Source organism: Sarcophilus harrisii, chromosome 5, assembly GCF_902635505.1.
Source record: "Sarcophilus harrisii chromosome 5, mSarHar1.11, whole genome shotgun sequence".
Lineage (NCBI taxonomy): Eukaryota > Metazoa > Chordata > Mammalia > Dasyuromorphia > Dasyuridae > Sarcophilus > Sarcophilus harrisii.
In genome coordinates this window covers 10,969,360-10,990,371 of record NC_045430.1, presented here as the reverse complement: position 1 = coordinate 10,990,371, position 21,012 = coordinate 10,969,360, and the positions used below count along the sequence as shown (strand labels likewise).

Genomic DNA, 21,012 nt, shown 5'->3' with positions numbered 1-21,012 from the left:
TATTCATGCATATGTTTTGAAAATAAAAAGCTTTAGTAAAATATTATAAGAAAAAATAATTTCTTGATACATTCAGATGTTAAGTGACTGGCGTAACATCATGTAGCCAGTTTTATCAGAATCCATGAATTGCTAACCCCAAGTCCAATAGCCAGTTTCTCCATGCTAACAGATACTACTATAACCTTTCTTTTCTAGTTAGGCTCTTTTGTGACATGTAACACAAAAAAGTAAGATCAAAAAAAAAACAAAAACAAAAACAAAAACAAAACACAAGGTATGACAGAGACTTCTTGTGGTGGTTATCTTGGGTTATCAGGTAACAGAGTTCGGAGCAGATTGGGCAGCAGAATGAGATCTAGTGAAATGTATCTTCTGCCTCCACCATATACAGCATTCTCTGGGGATGCATGCTGTCTTGTGCTTTTTATAGGATGACGGAGTGGGTGTTGGTAAGCTGTAGTTTGTTACCTAGGATGTCTTTGGCATGAGACGCAAAATGTTTGCTCAATTAATCCATTAACGAGCCTTAATTAAGCATTCACTATGTGCCAGGCACTGGGCTAAACACAGGATCCAAGGGAAGATAAAAGGCAAAAATCATCCTGCCTCCAAGAAGTTTCCATTCTTGTAGGGGAGAGGACATTATGTCCAATTTACATAGAACAGATGGAAGGTCACTCAAAGGGAGACAGCACCGGCACCTGGAGGTATTGGGGTGGGGAGAAAGATGGGGTTTGAGCTGAATCTTAGAGGAAGTCAAGGGAAGAAGGTAGATTGGCTAGGGAGCAAGAGGAAGACTCTACAACAGATGGACAGCCCAAAGTCTTCATGAGTGCTCTCCAAGCCCAAGAGAGTGTGTTGGTACATGTTCTACACAAGATGAGATGAGAGTTGGTAGATGGGTGGGGATCTGCACTACAGAAAGGAACAGCCATACTATAGCAAACTCCCGGAGGACAAGGATTGTGTTGGTTTTGTTTTGGAATCTCTAGTACTAGTCATATAGTAGGCAGGTGATGACTGTCTTGTTTATCCATTTCACTGGTGAGCTCATGGCTTCATTTAATGAAATATCAATATATGTTGCAGTGGGAGACTAAAGGGGAAGCAGGGAGGGAGTCTGATTGGATGTCTTTGCGGTTTAGCCATATGAGAAGGATATAATAGAACTGCCTAGAACACATCGGTGGGGAGGCTCTAGATGGCCCAGACAGGCTCTAGTCAAATCCAGAGTAGAGGGTGGAGTTCCACTTTTTCCAGAAAGGGGAATTTACCAAAGGATTTTGAGAAAGAGGAACTTCCAAATAAAGGGCTTTGGAGGAAGTCGGGATGGGACACAAAGCATCAAGGGAAGTGCGTAAGTCTCAAGAGGGGATTATTAGATTATTATTAGATACAAGCCATGCTGTCAGCATTTTGTTCAATTAGAAGGAAAAAATGAAGAATGACTGCAATTGTGTTCACCGTGTTTGCATCTTAACTTGAATGTGGAACGATCATGCTAATTCTGGAGCTATCAGACCCATGGGAGACAACACAGTAAAGGGGATCTTTACCATGGGGAAAACTTTGGACACCATGGTAATAGCTAACATCTGTGGCTCTTCCTAGTGTACAAGGTGTGCTCTACAGATGATCCCACCTAATCCTTGCAACACCCCTGCAAGGCAGGTTTGTTACCAGGGAATTGCAGTCCAAGATCATAGGATCATAGAAAGAAAAAAAATGCATTTATTAAGTGCCTACTATATACCAAGCACTCTGCTAAGTCATTTACAAATAGAATATCATTTGATCATCACAATATCTCTGGACAGTAAATGCTGTTATGATGTCTATTTTACAATTGAGGAAACTGAGGTAGACAGCAGTTAAGTCACTTCCCTGGGACCACTTAGCTAGGAAGTAATTGAGGCTGGATTTGAATGCAGATCTCCAGGCCTAGTAATCTATCCATGAGCCACTTAACTGTGCCTAGAACTGAACAAGATTTTAGAAGATGATTTATTCCATCATCACCACCCACCTTGCTTCCTTTTTCACAGATGGGGAAGCTGAGGCTCAAACTGCTGAAGTTATGTGTCCAAGCGGCTGAGTCAGAATTTCAACTCAGGTCCTCTACTTCCAGATCCAGCTGTCTTTCCACTTTATTTCTGACCTCCTTCTTATTTTATAGATGCGGAATTAAGGTTTGGACAGGGGAAGTGGTTTGCCTCAAAACATACAGCTAATAATTAGGTGGCAGAGCTGGACCTCAAGGCAGGCTTTCTGACCCCATGCCCAGGAAGACCTGGGGAAGACTCTACTGAAATCCTGCTTTGTCTCTTTAATGAGAGAATACTCTCCCTTGCTAAGGTGTGAATGTGCTGGGTCTGGGTACCCCCCTTGTCCCTGTAACATCACAGTAGGGTGATTAGACGGTTCAAAGGCAATACAGTGTGCCTCAATACTTGCACTTGGACATGGGGGTAAGAAGATGAGAGGAGCATCCCATGGAACGTTTTAGGAGAAGCCTTTCTTGGTTCTCTCTGAGAGTTTTGGGGTCTGCTTCCCATCACATGGTGGGCTTTGACAGGACTTAGCATCCCCTTCAAGGCATCCAGGAGGTTATGACAGTTAAAAGCCCCTTGCTTTGACTCTTGAGAACTAGATAATGAGATTCCTATCTCCAAGGCTGGATCCACACTCAGGGCTTCATCCCTGGGCTGTGAGCTGCCCTTGTGTTTCCATTCTCACACTGTTGCCTCTCCGGTCAGGGTCTTTCCTGATGAGCATCCCTATGCAACCCCCCTGAGATGACCCCTGGGCTTCACAAGGGACAACTCCAAGCCCCAATAAGTCTCTGAATGCACCATCAGTGATAGAGGGGACATCTGCCACCCAGGGATCAGAGAAACTGTCAGGATGCTCATCGCCAGGGTGGCTTTGGGGCTCCCATTTTTTTCACTCTTGACCACTCCTGAAGCCTGATCACATGGTTGTAATCTGCAGTTGTGGAGAATATGACTTCATCTTGGACATATGGAAGTTATAACTAACCAGCGTGATGCCGGTTCTCTTCCTGGTTCAGAAATGTTTGAAAGCAGCATGAAGCATAAGCCTGAAGGCCTCCATGTTCCCGGGAGAGTAGAGCCCATGTTTTGCTAAAGTTGTTTGGATCCGTGCCTTTTCAGACCACTAATCTTTTCAGTCTCCCACAAACCTTTCCATAAATCCTTTTTATGTTATTTCCCTTCACATCTTCTTTGTTCTATGCAAACCAGTCTGCTTCCTGCTTTTCATACACGATTCTCCATTTCTTATGGCCAAACTTTTGGAGAAATGACCTTCTATGTCTGGGAAGTATTCCCTCCTCACCTAGGCCTCCTCAGTTTCCTCTTAAATCAAGGGTTACTAACCTTCTTTATGTCCTGGTTTTCTTGCACTCCTCCAGGAAGGTCTGATCATAACTTGGAATTCAGGGAGGGCTCCATTCTGCTGGTCAGCTCAGTCAAGTGATGGATTCATCAAGAACAGGAAGTAAGAATTGGAGTCATCCCCAATTCTTTATCTCATTTTACCATGTAGATTGGCAACGGAGCAAATTTCACCGTATTTAGAACAAGAAGAGGGAAGAGATAGCAAAAAATGGAAGCCAAGATGGACTTGTGGAAGAGAAGGGATAGGAAATCATCATTTTCAGAAACTAGTCTCAATGAGAACCTTATTTTTCTATTCTCAATATCCAAATTCTCCAAAGTTAGAGGTTAGTTTGGGTTCCTCCACTCCCAGAGAGAGAATTTGTTTTCCTTTTCCCATCTAAGAGTCGTGGAGCAAAAGCTATCAAATAGAACACAGAACTCCTGGTATCTTGGTGTTCAAATTTTAGACTATGAGTGAAAAAGACTTTCATTCAAATCCCACTCCTGACATTTATTAAGTCTATAATCTCAGACAATCACTAAACCACTCTGGCCCTCAGTTTTTTCTTCTGTGAAATGGAGATGCTAGAATACTGAGTACAGATTCAGTAAGATCTGAGTTCAAATATGACCTCAGACCTCAGACCTGAGCAAATCATTTAACCGCTGTCTCTGTTTCCTCAACCATAAAATGGGGATAATAATAGTATCTCTCTCCCAAGGCTATTATGAAAATAAAATACTATTTGTAAAATTACCTTATATAAAAGATTATTTGTAGACATATTATTAAATCTTTATAAAGTAGAATTATGTAAACTATTATATAAATAACATTACTTATAGCTATTATTACTAGCTAATAGAAGCAGCCTCACAAAGTTGTTGTGAGACTCAAAGGAGAAAGTGTCTATAAAGTAATTTGCAAACTTTACAGCATCATAGAAATGTCAGTTGTTACTTATTGTTGGTTCCTGAGGATTCCAGATCTTAATCTGATGTTATTTTAAAAGGAAGCAAAAACTCCTTTTCACTCATCTTCTTCTTAAACCATAGAGTAACATGGGATCTATAAATTAAGTTTTGAGAGTTTTTTAAAGGATTTCTGTTGGATTTTTTTATTACAAATATTCAGGATAGTGCTTTTCTTTTTTAAAATGTTATGTAATTTTTAAAAATCGTATTTTATTGTGCAATGGTCAACTATGAAAGACTTGGTTTTTCTCAGTGGTTCATCGATCCAAAGCAATCCCAACAAAATTTGAACAGAAAATGCCATCTACATCCAAAAAAAGAACTATGGAGATTGAATGTAAATCAACACATGCTAGGTTCACTTCTTTTTTTTTTCTTGCCCATTGTATATGAAACTTTAGGTCTCCATTATGTACTTTTTTGGGGGGGGGGGAGGGGGAGTAAAGGCAATTGGCTTTCAGTCACTTGCTCAGGGTCACACAGCATTTGAGTCTGGATTTGAATTCAAGTCCTCCTGACTCCATGGTGGTACTCTATCCCCTCCACCATCTAACTTTGCTCTGATTTTTCTCTCCCAATATGATTCATAAAGCAATGTGTATTAAAAACAAAATAAAATAAAATAGTTTTTTATTTTTTCAAATATATGCAAAGATAATTCTTAACATTCACCCCTGCAAAACCTTGTTGAACTAAATTTTAAATATATATTTAATGACTACTTCAAAATATTCAGTTTCCTTTGTAACCCTACGTATTTTGTTTTATGCATTTAAAAAAATTATCCTAAGAAGGGGTCCATAGTTCATTAGATTACCATGGGGACCATCACTTGAAAAATATTAAGGAATCTTGCCGTAGACCAACCCTCAGGGAGTCAGTCTTGAAAAAGAGATTAAGACAAGTTCAATCTGGACTCAGTTAAGTGACCCTTAATTTAATTTCTCTATGCCTGTTTCTCTATCTGTAAAAAGGTGATAATAATAGTATCTACTTCACAGGACTGTCCTGAGGATCAAATGAGATAATATATGTAAAGCATTTTGCCAACCATAGAGCTCTCTGTGTATGAACTATTATTATTTTAATGATGCTAATAACAATTCTGCCTAGACTTAAATCCATTATCATCCCTCCTAAATAGAACTAAGTATAGCTTTTAAATTAGAGGGATTGGAATCAAGACATCTTATTCCTTACACCTGGATAACATGAAGCTTTAGGGAACTGTTAAAAAAAAAAAAAAAACCCAAAACCCAAAGCTATGTAGTTTTTTTTTATCTCATGACATCTTTCTTTAATGATTTCAAAATATTATTTGCACTGGATAAGTATAAATGACAGAGAGAGGCCAGATACATAGGTCAAAGTAAACCAGTGGATAAAGGGGATATTTTCAAAGCAGGGGTGCATCGGAGCCAGCTCATTTTATTAAATTTTCCTTGTTATCATTTAGTTCTTTGAAATCAGCCAATGTTATAAATCAGGGCTCAATTAATTGTTTTATTGACTGTCTAGTCTAAAAAAAAGTCATGGAGGATATGGCAGTTATGCTAATTAAATTGAAGAGTCTGTCGTGTTTTTCAGAGTTGAGTAGTTACAGGTTTACCAGTACATGCCCACTTAGAAGTCTTCTCCAGAGAAACACATAGAGCAGAAAGTTAAGTTGGAGCTTAATGGGAGAGAAAGGTGATTTCCTGGCCTTTTGACATAAAAGCTCTCTAGGAAGAAGTTAAAGCAATTTACACCTACATACTGCCCACCTCAATGTCTTCCTTCAGAAGTGAAAATTGGACTATACCAGATTGGGAAAGTCCCCTTGAAAAACACCCGCACCATGGTAACAAAACAAAGGGCGAGACACACTAAGGCAGTTTTAGTGTCATCCGCTCCCTCTCCCACACCCCTCCAATCCAGTTCATTCCCAGGTTTGGTCACTTCTTCCTCCACATGATCCCAATCTCTCTGCTCATACCCTAGTACGAACAATTATTGCCTCTTATCAGACTGACAGGAATAGTCTTTTTAAAAATTATTTTTATTGAAAAACATAATAAACACCACGGGGCATGTCTGTATTTTCTTTCACATCATGACGAATATGGAAATCTGGTTTGTATGATTGGACGTATATAACCTATATCAAGTTGCTTGCCATCTTGAGGAGTGGGAAGGAGACAGAAGAAGGGATAGAATTTGGAACTCAAAATGAAAAAACCCCAAATGTTAAAAATTGTTTTTACATGTAATTGGAAAAATATTATTTAAAAAAAATAACAGACATAAAATAGGCATTTCTACATACATATTAGAATAGAAAAAGAGGATTGTATATGAAACTTCATTATGTACTGTTTACTTTTTTTTTTTTGGTAAATTGGCTTTAAGTCACTTGCTCAAAATTTGAGTCCAGATTTGAATTCTTCCTGACTCTATGGTGATACTCTATCTCCTGCCCCTTCATTCGGTTTTCTTCCCACCATTTTTTTTTTAAAGATGCTTTAATGAAGACAGGAGGAACTGAGTTCAAATCTAGTCTCAGACACTTAATACCTCCAAGTGACTCTGGGTAAGTCACTTAACCCCAATTGCCTCAGCCACAAAAAAAAAAAAAAAAAAAAAAAAAAATGCTTTAATGAGTCTTCTTCTTTATTATTATTATTGCTATCCTAATCCCACCTATCCCTTCTACTTCAACATTGGGGGGGGGGGGCAGGGAGTAAATAACTAGTATTTATATAGTGTTTTAAGGTTTGCAAAGCATTTTACAACTACTGCTCCATTTTATTCTCACAGAAAGCCTGAAGATAAATGTGATTATTATCCCCATTTCACAGATGGAGAAAAAAGAAACGGAGACATTCGGCATTAGACTTAGCCGAGGTCTCACAACTAGTGTCTGTCTGAGGTTGGATTTGAATTCAGATCTTCCTGATTCCAGTACTCCTTGTGGTGCCTTTTATCCCCTCCCCATTTGATAAAATGTGGGTACCACAGATCCTCTGATGATTGGTTGTGCAATAACCTTCTAATGCAATTCATCCGAAAGTATATACTAAGCATTGATGTGCCAGGTACTATGCATTTAGGGATTCTTTCCCCCTTCCCCCCCAAAAAATGCTTGCTCCCAAGACTCCCATTTTGATGTAGAGAACACATGTAATTATTGTTCAGTGGTTAGTGAGCCAGCCTCAGAATGCTGAAGGTGTGGACTCAAATCCTGCTTCTGACACTCACCGGCTGTGGATATGCAATCAGATAAATTAATGGGTAGAAAGAGTAATACTTCCCTGCCTAAATTGAGGAACCAGTCTTGCAGCTGTTTTTCTTTGAACCCTGCTAAACAATACATAAATTCTAAATAATAATAGTGGTTGTCCAGCCTGTGATACATAATGGCAAGTCACTTACTCTAGGCAATTGTCCAAAGACTATAAATTGCAGAGATGTCACTAACCTGCCTTGGTAGAGGAAGTGTTCTTTAGACCAGAGAAAGCACAAGTCTAGTCTGTATCCCATCATCATCATCACTAATAATAATAATAGCAGTAAAATGTTGCCATACCAAATAACAATCACTAGCTAAGAGGACCGATTACTTTCAAAATGTAGAGACCTCAAATTTATAATAGTTCAAGCCATCCTCCAATTGATAAATGGTAACAATTGATAAAAGGAAATGAAAAGACAATTTTTAGATGAAGAAATCGAAACTTTGTAGCCATATGAAAAGGTGCTCTAAATCACTAATGATTAGAGAAATGCAAATTAAGACAACTCTGAGATACCACTACATGGCTGTCAGATTGAATAAGATGACAAGAAAAGAAAATGATGAATGTTGGAGGATGTGGGAAAAGTGGGATACTGATACATTGTTGGTGGAACTGGGAACGGATCCAACCATTCTGGAGAGCAGTTTGCAACTATGCTCAAAAAGTTATCAAACTGTGCATAATCTTTGACCCAGTAGTGTCTCTACTGGGTCTATATTCCAAAAATGGAAAAAGGGAAAAGGACCCACATGGGCAAAAATGTTTGCAGCAGACATTTTTGAAATGGCAAGAAACTGGAAATTGGGTGGATACCCATCAGTGGGAGAATGGCTGAATGAATTATGGTATCTGAATGCTATGGAATATTACTGTTCTGTAAGAAATGACCAGCAGGATGATTTCAGAGAGACCTGGAGAAGACTTACATGAACTGATGCAAAGTGAGGTGAACAGAACCAGGAGATCATTATATAAGGCAACAGTAAGACTATGATGATCAATTCTGATGGACATGGTTCTCTTCATCATTGAGATGATTCAGACCAGTTCCACTTGTTCAGTGATGAAGAGAACCATCCACACCCAGAGAGAGAGAACCGTGGGAACAGAGTGTGGGACACAACATAATGTTCTCACTCTCTCTTATTTGCTTACAATATGTTTTCTTTCTCAGTTTTTCTTTTCCTTTCTTCTTGATCTGATTTTTCTTGTGCAGCAAGATAACTATAAATAAGTATACATATATTGGATTTAGCATATATTTTAAACATATTTAACATGTATTGTACTATCTGCTAGCTGGGGAAGGAGTGGGGGGAAAGAGGGGCAAATTTGGAACAAAAGGTTTTGCAAGGGTCAGTGTTGAAAAATTTATCCATTCATATGTTTTGTAAATAAAAAGCTTTTTAAAAAAATGTAGCGACCTGCAGGGGTGAATTAGAATAGGATGAGAAGCTCATTGATCCTGGGGTCCTCTCTGCACAGGAGCTGTCCCAAGGATGCTTGCCTTGAAAGCTTTCCGATGAGGAGCTTGAATGGCAATCTTTCCATTCAACTATATAAACAGTCATTTTCTCTGCTCTGCACCATAGCCTGCAGAACATTAAAACTGAATGAGTGATAGCAGGATAGTGCTCAGTCCCATGGTCATCTTTTTCTGAGCTCCACTGATAAAAGTGGGAAGAAGGGGGTAACAATAATACAAAAAATTGTAGCTGCTATTTATATGGCACTTTAAAAGGCTTCATCATCTCCAGATTGTCCAGACGAGGACATGTGATCAGACGGATAGAGATTGCATCCATCAACAAATAATCATGGAGAGAGAGAGAGACACTGCAAATAGACCACTTGGACTCAGAACTGAATAGGAGGAAGAGAAATTGCCTCGGGGAAATGATACCTCAATTTTCTTCCTAAAACATGGGAGTCAAGGGCAAATCTAGCCATAAGGGTCTGCTTGTGCAGAGCTCACTGAACAGAGTAACGGCTACGTCTCCTGGTACAATCCCAGCTGATCAAGACAGGAAGAAGGTTGTTCCCTTCAAGAAAAGGATTGGGAGACCCTTACTCTCCACTTGTGTCTTGGGGCACTAGAATTCTAAGAAAGCTATTTTCCAATTCTGATTTTATTTAAGTTATAAAAGATGATGCAAGTCCAGTGAGAGAAGGAATGGGAATCTGGGCAGGTTTGGAGAGGAAAGAGAAGGCAGGAAGCTGCATCCTTCTTTGCTTGCTTTGTAAGGGACGATAAGCGTGTGGCCACATGTGGGACTAGGGATCCCTAAACTTGGGGAGAGGGTGACATCGGCAGAAAGGGGGTCATGTTGTCACTATCATGCCTTGTGCCTGCTCAGCCCTTTCAAAGGCTAACAACCCAGCTGGTTTTCCCTTCTCTCACTCACTTCATTCCCTCTGCACAGCTCGGTGGCAACCAGCCAGAGGTAGTGGCCAGCAGACAAGTGGAAAAGACAGTCTTGGGGGAACGGGGTCCAAAGAGAAGGGTTTTCCCCAGCTCCCAAAAATCCCACTCACCCCATCCTCAATCTGAGCAGCTGGCCACAGATTTAATAGCAGCCTCCTCCCTGACTCAGTGAGAGAGAAATAGAGTCGAGACAGAGACAGAGACAGAAAAGCAAAGAGAGACAGAAATAGAGACAGAGGCAGAGAGATAGAGATGGAAAAACAGAGAGACAGACAGAGACAGACTGAAAGACAGAAACAGAGACAGAGATAGAGACAGAGACACAGAGAGAGATAGACAGAAATAGAGAAAAAAAGGCAGAGATAGAGAGGCAGACTGAAAGAGATGGAAAAACAGAGAGGCACACACACACATAGAGACAGAGAGACAGAGACAGAGAGAGAGACAGAGACAGATTGAAAGACAGAAACAGAGATACAGAGAGAGAGATAGAAACAGAGACACACAGAGAGATAGAGAGACAGATATAGAGACAAAAAGGCAGAGAGATAGAGAGGCAGACTGAAAGAGATCGAAAAACAGAGGCACACACACACATAGAGACAGAGAGACAGAGACAGACAGACTGAGAGACAGAAACAGAGAAAGACACAGAGAGACAGATAGAAAAGAGACAGAAAGGCAGAGAGACAAAGAGAGTCAGAAAGACAGAGACAGAGACACAGAGAGAGGCAGAGAGACACAACCACATCCACAGAGACAGACACAGAGAGAGGCAGAGAGATACACCCACATCCACAGAGACAGAGACAAGACAAAGAGAGAGACAGAGATAAACAGAGAGATAGACACACACAGAGAGAGAAACAGAGACAGAGATAGACACAGAAAGGCAGAGAGACAGAGACAGAGAGGCAGACAGAAAGAGACGGAGAGACAGACACGGACAGAGAGACAGAGACAAAGAGACAGAGTGTGTGTGTGTGAATGTGCGCGTGTACGCGTGTGCGCCCGTGTATCTGTATGGTGTGTGTCTGTGTGCGTGTGTGTATGTGTGTGCGCGCGTGTACCTGTGTGCGTGTGTCTGTGTGTGCGCGCGTGTGCCTCTGTCTCGGTGTCCCTGCCTCCGCCCGCGCGCGGGAGGATCTGCCTCCCAATGTCCCCGGGCTTGGGTGATGTCAGTCGGGGAAGGAGGGCGCCGCGGGCAGCAGCCGGGCGGGCGGCCGGGGAAGACCCCCCTCCCGAACTGCGGGCCGGGCTCTGGGAGCAGGCAGGAGCCGCGGAGCCTGCCGCAGCCTGCGTGGGCGGCCGCGAGCGTGGCGAGGCACCGGAGCGGGAGCCGGAGCCGGAGCAGCAAGGGCAGGATGGAGCTGTCCGCGGCTCTGCTGCCCCTCGCCTCCAATGACAGCAACGCCTCCGAGCCCGGCGGCGGCAACCTCACTTCTGCCTGTGAGTAGAGTTGGGGGCTAGCGGGCCCCCCCCCATCCCTACCCTCCTCAGGACCCCGGGACCCAACTGCCGGGGAAACTTTGTGTGGGTTGGGGGGGGGTAGAGGAAGGAAGGGAGAGAGCCCTGGCTTTGGAACCGGGGGACCCGAAGCCAAGGGCCACCCCCACCCCCGTGAAAAGTGGGATTGCTAATTATGTGACTATGAGCAATCACTTCACCCCTCCCTGGGCCTCAGTTTCCCCCTCTGTAAAATAAGTAGGGCTGGACTAGATGTCTTCCGGGGTCCCTTCTAACATTGCTTCCACCAGACTATGAGCCCGTATGACCTTGGGCGAGTACTTAACCTCCCTGGTCCTCAGTTTCCTTCTCTCTAAAGTCGGGAGCAGGGTGGATGAAATGGTGGCAAAGGCCCCTTCCAGCTCCAGGTTCTGTGAGCTGCAGGCATCCTCTGGTCTCCTAAAACCTGAAAAGGAAGCAGATGAGGGCAGGCTCAGGAAGAGCAAAGACTGAGAGAAGGGAGGTGTGTTCCAGAGCCCGGGAATGTGTGTGTGTGTGTGTGTGTGTGTGTGTGTGTGTGTGTGTGTGTGTGTGTGTCAGTGTGAGTGTGTGTGAGTGTGTCAGTATGTGTGAGTGTGAGTGTGTGTGTGTGAGTGTGAGAGTGGGGGTGGGCAGCATCTTCCCCCTTGGGCCAAGGGACTCAGGTAAGGGGGGAGAACAGGTTGGATAAATAGTGGATTATGGGGAGAGACGCTGGGGGCTGAAAGGGGCATCTTCCTGCCTGGGAGCCTCATTTGGTTCCTCAGATAGCAGCAGAGGGGGTCTGTAGCAGCATGGTGGGAGGCACAGGCATGGAGGGCTACCTCTAGAACTCAGGATGGCAGAGCCCTCAGAGTTCCCGGGGATGTTCTCAGACAAGACACAAAAAATGATAATACTCCCCACTCTGATAGATCTGGAAGGGACTTTCGAGTTAGTGGAATCCAATTTTTCTCCTTTGACAGAGAAGGAAACTGAGGGAAAATGGCATGTCCCAAGGCTACCCACTTGGGAGATTCCCAGACAGGATGCAAAGTCAGGTGTTCTGCCTCCTCTGCCTTTCATCGCTGAGGCTTAGGGAGATCACTGTCCTCAGCAGCCCTGGGAAAGGGAGGGTGTAGACAATAACTGGAAGAACTCCCACTTCTGGGGCCCTCCGAGGTTTCCCAAGGGCTGTCCTTGCCCTAGCTTTGTGAGCTGAGTAGAAAGAAAATGGGTTTTTTTCTGGAGAATTCAGCCAATCTAACTCCAGGACTGAGCTGCTCATAACCCAGCCTGACTGGAGACTTGGAAGAAAGAGTCAGACTGAAGGAAAAATGGAGAGTGGGGGGAAATTCCCATAATGTGGAAGTCAAAGAAAGGGCTGCAAGTTCTAAGAGAGAATCCCAAGGACAGTGAGTGCTAAATAGGGTTTAGAAGAGGAAAATTGTATGTGCATGTATGTGCACACATGTGTTTCTGCATGCGTGTATGTAGAGCCTGTGTCTTCAAGAGGCTGGGTTTGGCTGATGCATTTAGGAGCAGTCATCAGGAGAGCCACCCAGGCAAGACGAGACAGCTGCTCCTCGCAGCTGCTTGGAAAATGAGAATGCAAGGGCTCAGAACTGTTCCTTCAGAGAGAACCCTTTCCACCCCTTTGGTTACTGAAGGGGTTTGTGGGAAGGGCCTGGGGGAGAAATCTGCCATTCCTGGACACATCCCATGGATTCATTTCTGGATATATTTCTGACATAATGGGCTTTGAGAGAGTGTAAGAGGGCAAAAGGGGATCCATTCACAGGTGAGGACAGAACCTGGCAAAATTCACATACTGGAGGTCAGGAGGGAAATAATGGTAGCATAAAAAGAGGGGATCCATTCAGATTGATGTGAAGAAACAGCACTGGGAGTTACTGGAAACATAAAAGAATGAGTGGATGAGTGGATGGAAGCATGAATAAATGCATGGATGGATAGATGGGTGAAATGAATATAGATAATTGCATAGATGAAATGAATGGATGGATAGATGAATGAAATAAATAGATAATTGAATGGATGGATGGATGAAATGAATGGATGGATGGTCAGATGGATGGATGGGTGGGTGATTGGGTAAATGGATGGATAGATGGATGGGTGGATAGATGGGTGAAATGAATAGATAGATACATGGATGAAATGAATGGATGAACAAACCAATGAATAAATGAATGAAAAGGCATGTATAATATGCTTACTATAGGCTAATCACTAGGAATTACAAATACAAAATACAAATATAAAAAGGAAACCCTGCCTTCAAGAGCTTACATTCTAACAAGCAGAGACCACACATGAGGACTGGTGGTCAGGGAAGGCAGGACTAGTCATTTTGTAAACCTTAACATGTTTTAGACGTGAAAGGGTAAGAGATCGGAAAGGATATAAAAGACCAATGCTTTCATTTTTAAAATGAGTAAACTGAGGCCCAGGGAAATGAAACTATTGTCCAGAATCTCAGCTAAGTGACAGATTGGGGATTTGAACCCTGGTTCTTTGACCCCAAACCAGAACTTTTTCTATTCTATTAAATGCTCCTCAGTGGTAATCTGAGGCTCAGGAAAGCTAAGTGACTTGCCCACAGTCATAAAGAAGTAAGCTGAAGCCAGTTTAAATGGATAGAACATACACACATATAAGAGGGAGGGAAAGGGGGCGGACATGGGAAGGAAAGAAGAATGGGTCCTTTGCACTGAGATAACTGGGAGGGAAGTCAGGGTAAAGGCAGAGGTGGAGGTAAGACACAGGGTGTAAGGGTCATTTGCCCCCCACCCTTGTAGGACCCGTGTGGACTGTGAGTGGCCAGCTGGGCTTTCTCTGTCCCCCAACATGTTTTCTCTGCCCACAGTTTCACCGCCACGCCTGTGGCGAGTATCCTATGTCAACATCATCATGCCTTCTGTGTTCGGTATCATCTGCTTACTGGGTATCGTGGGGAACTCCATGGTCATCTTCACTGTGGTGAAGAAGTCCAAGTTCCATGGGTGCAACAATGTCCCCGACATCTTCATCATCAACCTTTCTGTGGTAGACCTGCTCTTTCTCTTGGGCATGCCCTTCATGATCCATCAGCTGATGGGCAATGGGGTCTGGCATTTTGGAGAAACCATGTGCACCCTCATCACCGCCATGGACGCCAACAGCCAGTTCACCAGCACCTATATCCTCACGGCGATGGCCATTGATCGCTACCTGGCCACGGTCCACCCCATCTCCTCGACCAAGTTCAGGAAGCCCTCCGTGGCCACCTTGGTGATCGGGCTCCTCTGGGCCCTTTCCTTCATCAGCATCACCCCGGTGTGGCTCTACGCCAGGCTCATCCCCTTCCCCGGAGACACTGTTGGCTGCGGCATTCGCCTGCCCAACCCAGAGACCGACCTGTACTGGTTCACCCTCTACCAGTTCTTCCTGGCCTTTGCCCTGCCCTTCGTGGTCATCACGGTGGCCTATGCGCGGATTCTCCAGCGGATGACCTCTTCGGTGGCCCCGGCTTCCCAGCGCAGCATCCGGCTGCGGACCAAGAGGGTGACGCGCACGGCCATCGCCATCTGTCTAGTCTTCTTTGTCTGCTGGGCGCCCTACTACGTGCTGCAGCTGACCCAGCTCTCCATCAGCCGCCCCACCCTGGCCTTCATCTACCTCTACAACGCAGCCATCAGTCTGGGCTACGCCAACAGTTGCCTCAACCCCTTTGTCTACATCGTCCTCTGCGAGACCTTCCGCAAACGCCTGGTGCTCTCGGTCAAACCGGCCGCTGTGGGGCAGCTCCGGACGGTCAGCACTGCCCCCACCGTGGAGGAGATGACCGAAACCAAAAGCACCTGATGCTCCCACTGGGCTCCGGGGAGCACCGACCGGCTAACGGGGGCCGGCACAGGGGGAGGCTTGTGGGTAAAACTGAGCTCTGGGGAGACAGAGGCCTGACTAAGGACAGAAAGCACTGGGATGACTAAGGAGAAATACTCAGTTTAACCTCCTAGTCACAGTGTCTTGAGCTGCACATAGACTGTTGGCTTTGTCACCCACCGTTCCCCCAAGGAGCAGCTCTAGAGCTTAAGAGCTGGAGGAGCAGGAGTCAGAGCAGGCTGGGGAAGCTCTGGGGAGGGGGCTGAGCCAATGACCCCAGAGATCTTCCTCATTTCTCCTTTGCATGAAAAACCGAACCAGTTTTTCTCCTAAGTCGGTGGGTGAAGGGAAACAGAGCAAGTCACTTTTTCCACTTTCTCAGCACCCCCACATCATCAAGCTCCTCTTCTTGGGAAATGCATGCTTCGGGGTGAGGGGATTAAAAATCCACTGTTGTCCCCCGTGCCTGAAATAGACCCTCCTTCCTTTCCCTATTGGCCAGTTCAGATGCCTTCTTTTCCCCTAATTCTGTCCTGGGTCTCCGCTTTGTCCCCCCGGCCTTTTGTCTTGTATAATATCTATCCCTGTACCCGTCAAATTCCCTATTTGACTATAAGCACATTGAGGGCAGGGGTCACGTCACTGTTCAACTTTGTGTCTATCCCAGAGACCAGGGCCATAATAGGTGATTAATAAATGCACATTGTATTGAATTGAATTGGACAGCCAGTAACTGCTAAGGAGAACAGGGCAATGACAAAGGAGACCTTGAACACCATCTCTTGGGGGATGTAGGATAGGAGAGGGATTGAGAAAGGAAATGAAAAGAAGAAAATTGAAAAATCCTTTGTAAATGCTGTGTTTCCTCATCTGTGTACGCATCACATCCCCCAGTAGAGTGGAAGCTCCCTGTGGGCAGGAGCTGTTTACTTGTTGTCTGTGTATCCTCAGTGCCAAGCACAGTGTCTGGCATGCAGAAGGCACTTAATAAATGCTTGTTGGACTTCATTTTTGGATTTCTCCATCCTTCCCCCCCAGTAGTGCCTTTCACATAATAAATACTTGGGTTTTTATTGTATGAAATTGAATTAGGAAACCAAAAACTCCTAGGAAGAGTGAGGGGGAGGGAAAAAAGGCTTTTGTTCATTCTTTTGTTCTTTGTACATATGTATTTATAGTGTATGTGTTTTGTTTGCTCATCTGTTTATGCTTCAATTTCAATGTGCATTGAATGAAAACTCCTTGAGGGCCAGAGATGAGTCAGTTTTGCTTTTGTGACACCCTTGCCTATCATAGTGACAGTTGCTAAATGATTATTGGATTGGATTGAAGAAGAAAAGACTCCAGTTAAACAAGCTTCAGTGCATGTGATTTCTGCGGGTCTCTCGGCCATCAGTAGAAGTCATCAGAGATATATTAAGCACCTACTATGCGCCAGACACTATGCTAGGCACTGGTGATGGAAAGAATGAAAGAATCCCTATTATGTGTTCATCATATTCAGGGCAGACACACACAGAGAGACTAATCCTCCATCTAAAGCAATCTAAAAGTCTCTCCCTGGGAGGGAGACTCTCTTGGGAAGATGGGAAGGAGAGGGAATCTTTTGGTGAAGGCAGAGTTAAACCCTAGAGGCTGCACTCCAGGAAATGAAAATAAAAATGAAAATTGAGAAGGAAGGAGGGCTCTGGCTCTGAATCCACAAGGAGGACTCAGCCAGGATAGACTGTCTGATTGCAGCATCAGGGAGGATGCCAGTGTAGCTGCCTCTCAGGGGCACAGCTCCCCCTGGACCATGGCCGTGACCCTGCCCCCTCCCCATCCAGTCTTCCTTAACAGTCACCCAGAGATCTGGCAGGACAAGGACCCAGAGACTATTACAGTCTGGACCACTGGGAGGCAGCCAGCATCTTCTTCTGGAAGGTCTATCCAGGGGCACGGCTCCTGAGATGAGGAGCAATAGTGGGAGCAATTCCTGGAAAACACCATTAGGGCAGGGGCCGCTATCTGCACTTGGGGCTATCATTGTCCCCAGCAGAATCACCGCCTTATCCACAGCCTCCTGGTGAGCCCCCTTTGGGGATGGCTGCTATGGAGCAGCATTGGGAGGGCATGGAAGAAATGCCCTCTCCTGCCAAGGGAGCCAGTTGGCAACAGGCAAGGGATAAAGCAACAGGTGAGGGAGAATTTCTTACCTCTTTTAATAAGATGATGTAATCAAGTTTTATATATTATATAAGTGTATTATAATTTATTATCTCCTTTTAGAAAGATAATGTGATATTTCCTCTATTATGATTATCATTAAATGAAATTCTATAATAATAAATATTATTATATATATTATATAATATAATATTATTATATTATTATAACCTACATTTTGAAAGGAGCATAGATTTAGAACTAGGAGATCAGTAGGTTAACCTCCTCATCTTATATATTCAAGAAGAGGGAAGGAAGTATTGTACAAGGGAAAGAGCATTGCATTGGAGTCTGAAGCCCCAAGTTCAAATCCTCTCTCTGTCTTTTTCTATCTGCATGATCAGGACAAATCATGTCACCTCTTTGGAGCTCAGTTTCCCCATCTGAAAAAGAAGGTAATAGACTAGAGGACTTCTTTGATATTTTCTAGCTCTGAACTGAAGATCCTCCAAGTATTAATAATAACAATAATACCAACATTTTGCAGATAGCAGAATTGTGTGGCCAGACCTGAATGGCCACAATATGTGTGACCTTGGACAAGCCACTGAATTCCTTTAAGACATCATTTTCTTCAGCTGCTGGAGGATTAGACCAGACTTCAGGTCTGGCTCTGTAACCTTATAATTCTCTGAGGTTTGCAAAGTGCCTCCTTTGATTCCCACAGCCACCAGACAAGGTTGGTCTATTATTATCGTGCCCATTTGAGAGTTAAGGTGACTGAGGACTCAAAGTTGGATGATTTGCCCATGACCATGGGTATCAGAGGCAGACAAGGTCAGTGCTATTATTATCACCCCTATTTTAGAGTTAAGGAGACTGAAGGTTCAAAGTTCAATGATTTGCCCATAGGTAGTAGAGGCAGAATTTGAATCCAGTTCTTTCTAACCCCAATCCCAGCCCTGCCTTCTCCAATACCATGCTGGCTCCAAGAGTCAGGATGGACAAAGAGGTTCTCAAACACCAGATCCAGTGTGGCGGGCAGCTCACATTGGCTTAGGGTGTCCCAGATCAATTTAACATGTAGGGATCAAGGCACTAAATGGGCACACAGCAGTCCAGCCATTTCTTGGCAGGTTGTGAACCCCCAAAGCTGAGGAAGAACTGAAAAAGCTAAAGAACATGGTATTCAAGTAGGCTGCCCTGGGGCTCTGCTCTGTTGTCTGTGCCCAGCTCCGTGCCCCACTGCCCCAGGGTCCAATCAGGTGCCAGTCACTGCTGCTAATCACTCAGCTGGTCCAAGTGAGCAAGGTACTTTAGTCATGGATAGTTAGGGTGTTTGGAACTTGGTAATCATGGAGGAGCTACGACGCTCGCACCCAATACCAATGTCCGGACATGGGGACAGACAGATGAACCTCTTCAGAGAAATACTTTTTAGAACCACAGTTTGATCAATATCTGGCCAGTCAAAATCGTCAAGATTTCTGGGAGAGATTAATGACACAATCGTAATATAGACCCAGAGTCATAACTAGCAGGAGACAAACAGAACTTTGTCCAGGGAACCAACATTCAGGGGGTGCATTTCCTACCCAGGTGATCACTGTCCCTATACCTCCTCATAAGTGACCACTGTCCCTATATCTCCTCACGAGGTCTCTGGAATCATGGGACATAGCAATGTCTATTTGTAACACCCATGGCCCCATGATTCTGGGGCCCCTCACATAAGACCACTTTCTCTTTCATTCCCCTTAGGGACCACAGTTGAAATTCTCTGATCAGATGGGACTGTCCCTACTTGGATAGCACTCGAAAAGGGGGACGGCTTTCTGTACCACTGATCATCCCTTTAACCCAATTCCCTCCCAAGTAACGGAATTTTATCTCTGTACCATTTACAATTGTTAGGTCTGGTCTAATAAGTATAATGGGAATCGATTAATCAAAATAGTATTTATCAGGTGCCTACTGTGTTCCAGGCTTATGTGCTAGGGATTGAGGATTAAAAGATAAGCATGTAATATTTCTTGCCCTCAAGGAGCTTATAATCTAGTTATATGATAACAAAAATATAACAATATAAATAAATATAATAAATAATAATATAATATATAGTATAATATAATAAATAATATAATATAATAATAGCAAAAAATACTGAAACCCTATGAAGGAGAGAGGAAGGATTATCTCCATTTTACAGCTGAAGAGCCTTAGGCACAGCAAGATTTAGTAACTAACTTGTCCTTGGTCATACATCTAGTGAGAGACAGAACTAGGAATCAAAACTAAATCTTCTGGCTTCAAGTCCAGTCCTCTCTCCCTGTCAACAAGCATTTGTTAGTCAAGATGGGACATACATTTTGCACTTGGCCATGAAGAAATTTGTTTCACTTGACTATATTGGTGCTGAGGATTTTCTGATTCTTTTTTCAGCTGGAGGAAGGAGAAAAAGTAAATGCTTGTTCATTTTTTAAAAATTAAATTTAAACAACTGTTTTAAATTGTCCACCATGTACCTAGAACCCTGGTGGAGACATAAAAGACAAAAAGGAAAGTCCTTGCCTTCAAAGAGCTGCCGTTCTGTTGAGGAAGACAATATGTACAGGTATAGACAGATTTAATCCAGTGTATACACCAGACACTTCAGTGTGTTGTTTTCCTCTCATATCATGGCTTCTCCATCATGGGCACCTCCCTGGTGCTGGAAAGAGAGTTCGGGCAGGGGGACTTAGTTGGATGTGGCAGGCTCTGCTCCCATGTGGGTTTCCAGAAGTTCTTGGAGAAGGGACACAACCTTCTCAGAGTCCTGTTTGAATGATGCAAAGACAGCCAACAGAGCCCTTTTGCAACTACGCCAGCCCTTTCACTTATTGGTGGTGTGACGATGCTAAAAATCAGTTTATTTCTCTGGGCCTCAGTTTCCATTTCTGAGAAATGACGGGGCTTGGACTAGATGACCCATGAGAGGACCCTTCCAGCTCTAGTCTATGGTCTATAGTCTGTTGGTCTGTAGGTCAAGAAGGACAGATGTGGCACTTGAGTGGAAGTTTGAAGGGAGGGATTCCAAGTAAGAGGGTAGAGAATTCCAGGCCTGGGCCCAGCCTGTTGCAAAGGCACAGAGGTGGGAGATGAAATGTCCAACCCCTTTTATTTGAAAAAAAAAAATCAGTGTTTTATTGCCCCTTCATTCTATGTTGATCAAGCTCAGATTTTGAATGGAAAGGCTAATTTTTTCCCATGTTACACAGGCAGGAAGTACACACAGAGCTGGGCTTTGAACTTGGTCTTTCAAAGTATCATGAGGCTTCTCTGCAGCCAGAAAGTCATTCAGTCATTTCTCTTTCACCTGCAAGAGTGCCTATCAATGGCTGGAGCCAGATAAATCTAGAGTGGAAAGTTAGCCTGATACCCAGGGAGAGGCTGAGAG

At 43.8% G+C, this 21,012-nt stretch overlaps 1 protein-coding gene across 1 annotated transcript; it reads left to right on the top strand.

Annotated features, from left to right (window-relative positions):
• Positions 1-11,150: 11,150 nt before the first annotated feature.
• On the top strand, positions 11,151-17,436 carry MCHR1 (melanin concentrating hormone receptor 1). The gene is made up of 2 exons (XM_003772552.2): positions 11,151-11,528; positions 14,434-17,436. Exons 1-2 carry the CDS (start codon positions 11,255-11,257, stop codon positions 15,408-15,410), a joined length of 1,251 nt encoding a protein of 416 aa, XP_003772600.2. The 5' UTR covers positions 11,151-11,254; the 3' UTR covers positions 15,411-17,436.
• The last annotated feature ends 3,576 nt before the right edge of the window (positions 17,437-21,012 follow it).

Bases quoted from the DNA above. Each gene is read 5' to 3' on its own strand.
- MCHR1 (XM_003772552.2), top strand. From the start codon at position 11,255: ATGTCAGTCGGGGAAGGAGGGCGCCGCGGGCAGCAGCCGGGCGGGCGG. The intron at 11,529-14,433 runs GTGAGTAGAGTT...CTCTGCCCACAG, and splicing joins CGGCAACCTCACTTCTGCCT to TTTCACCGCCACGCCTGTGG.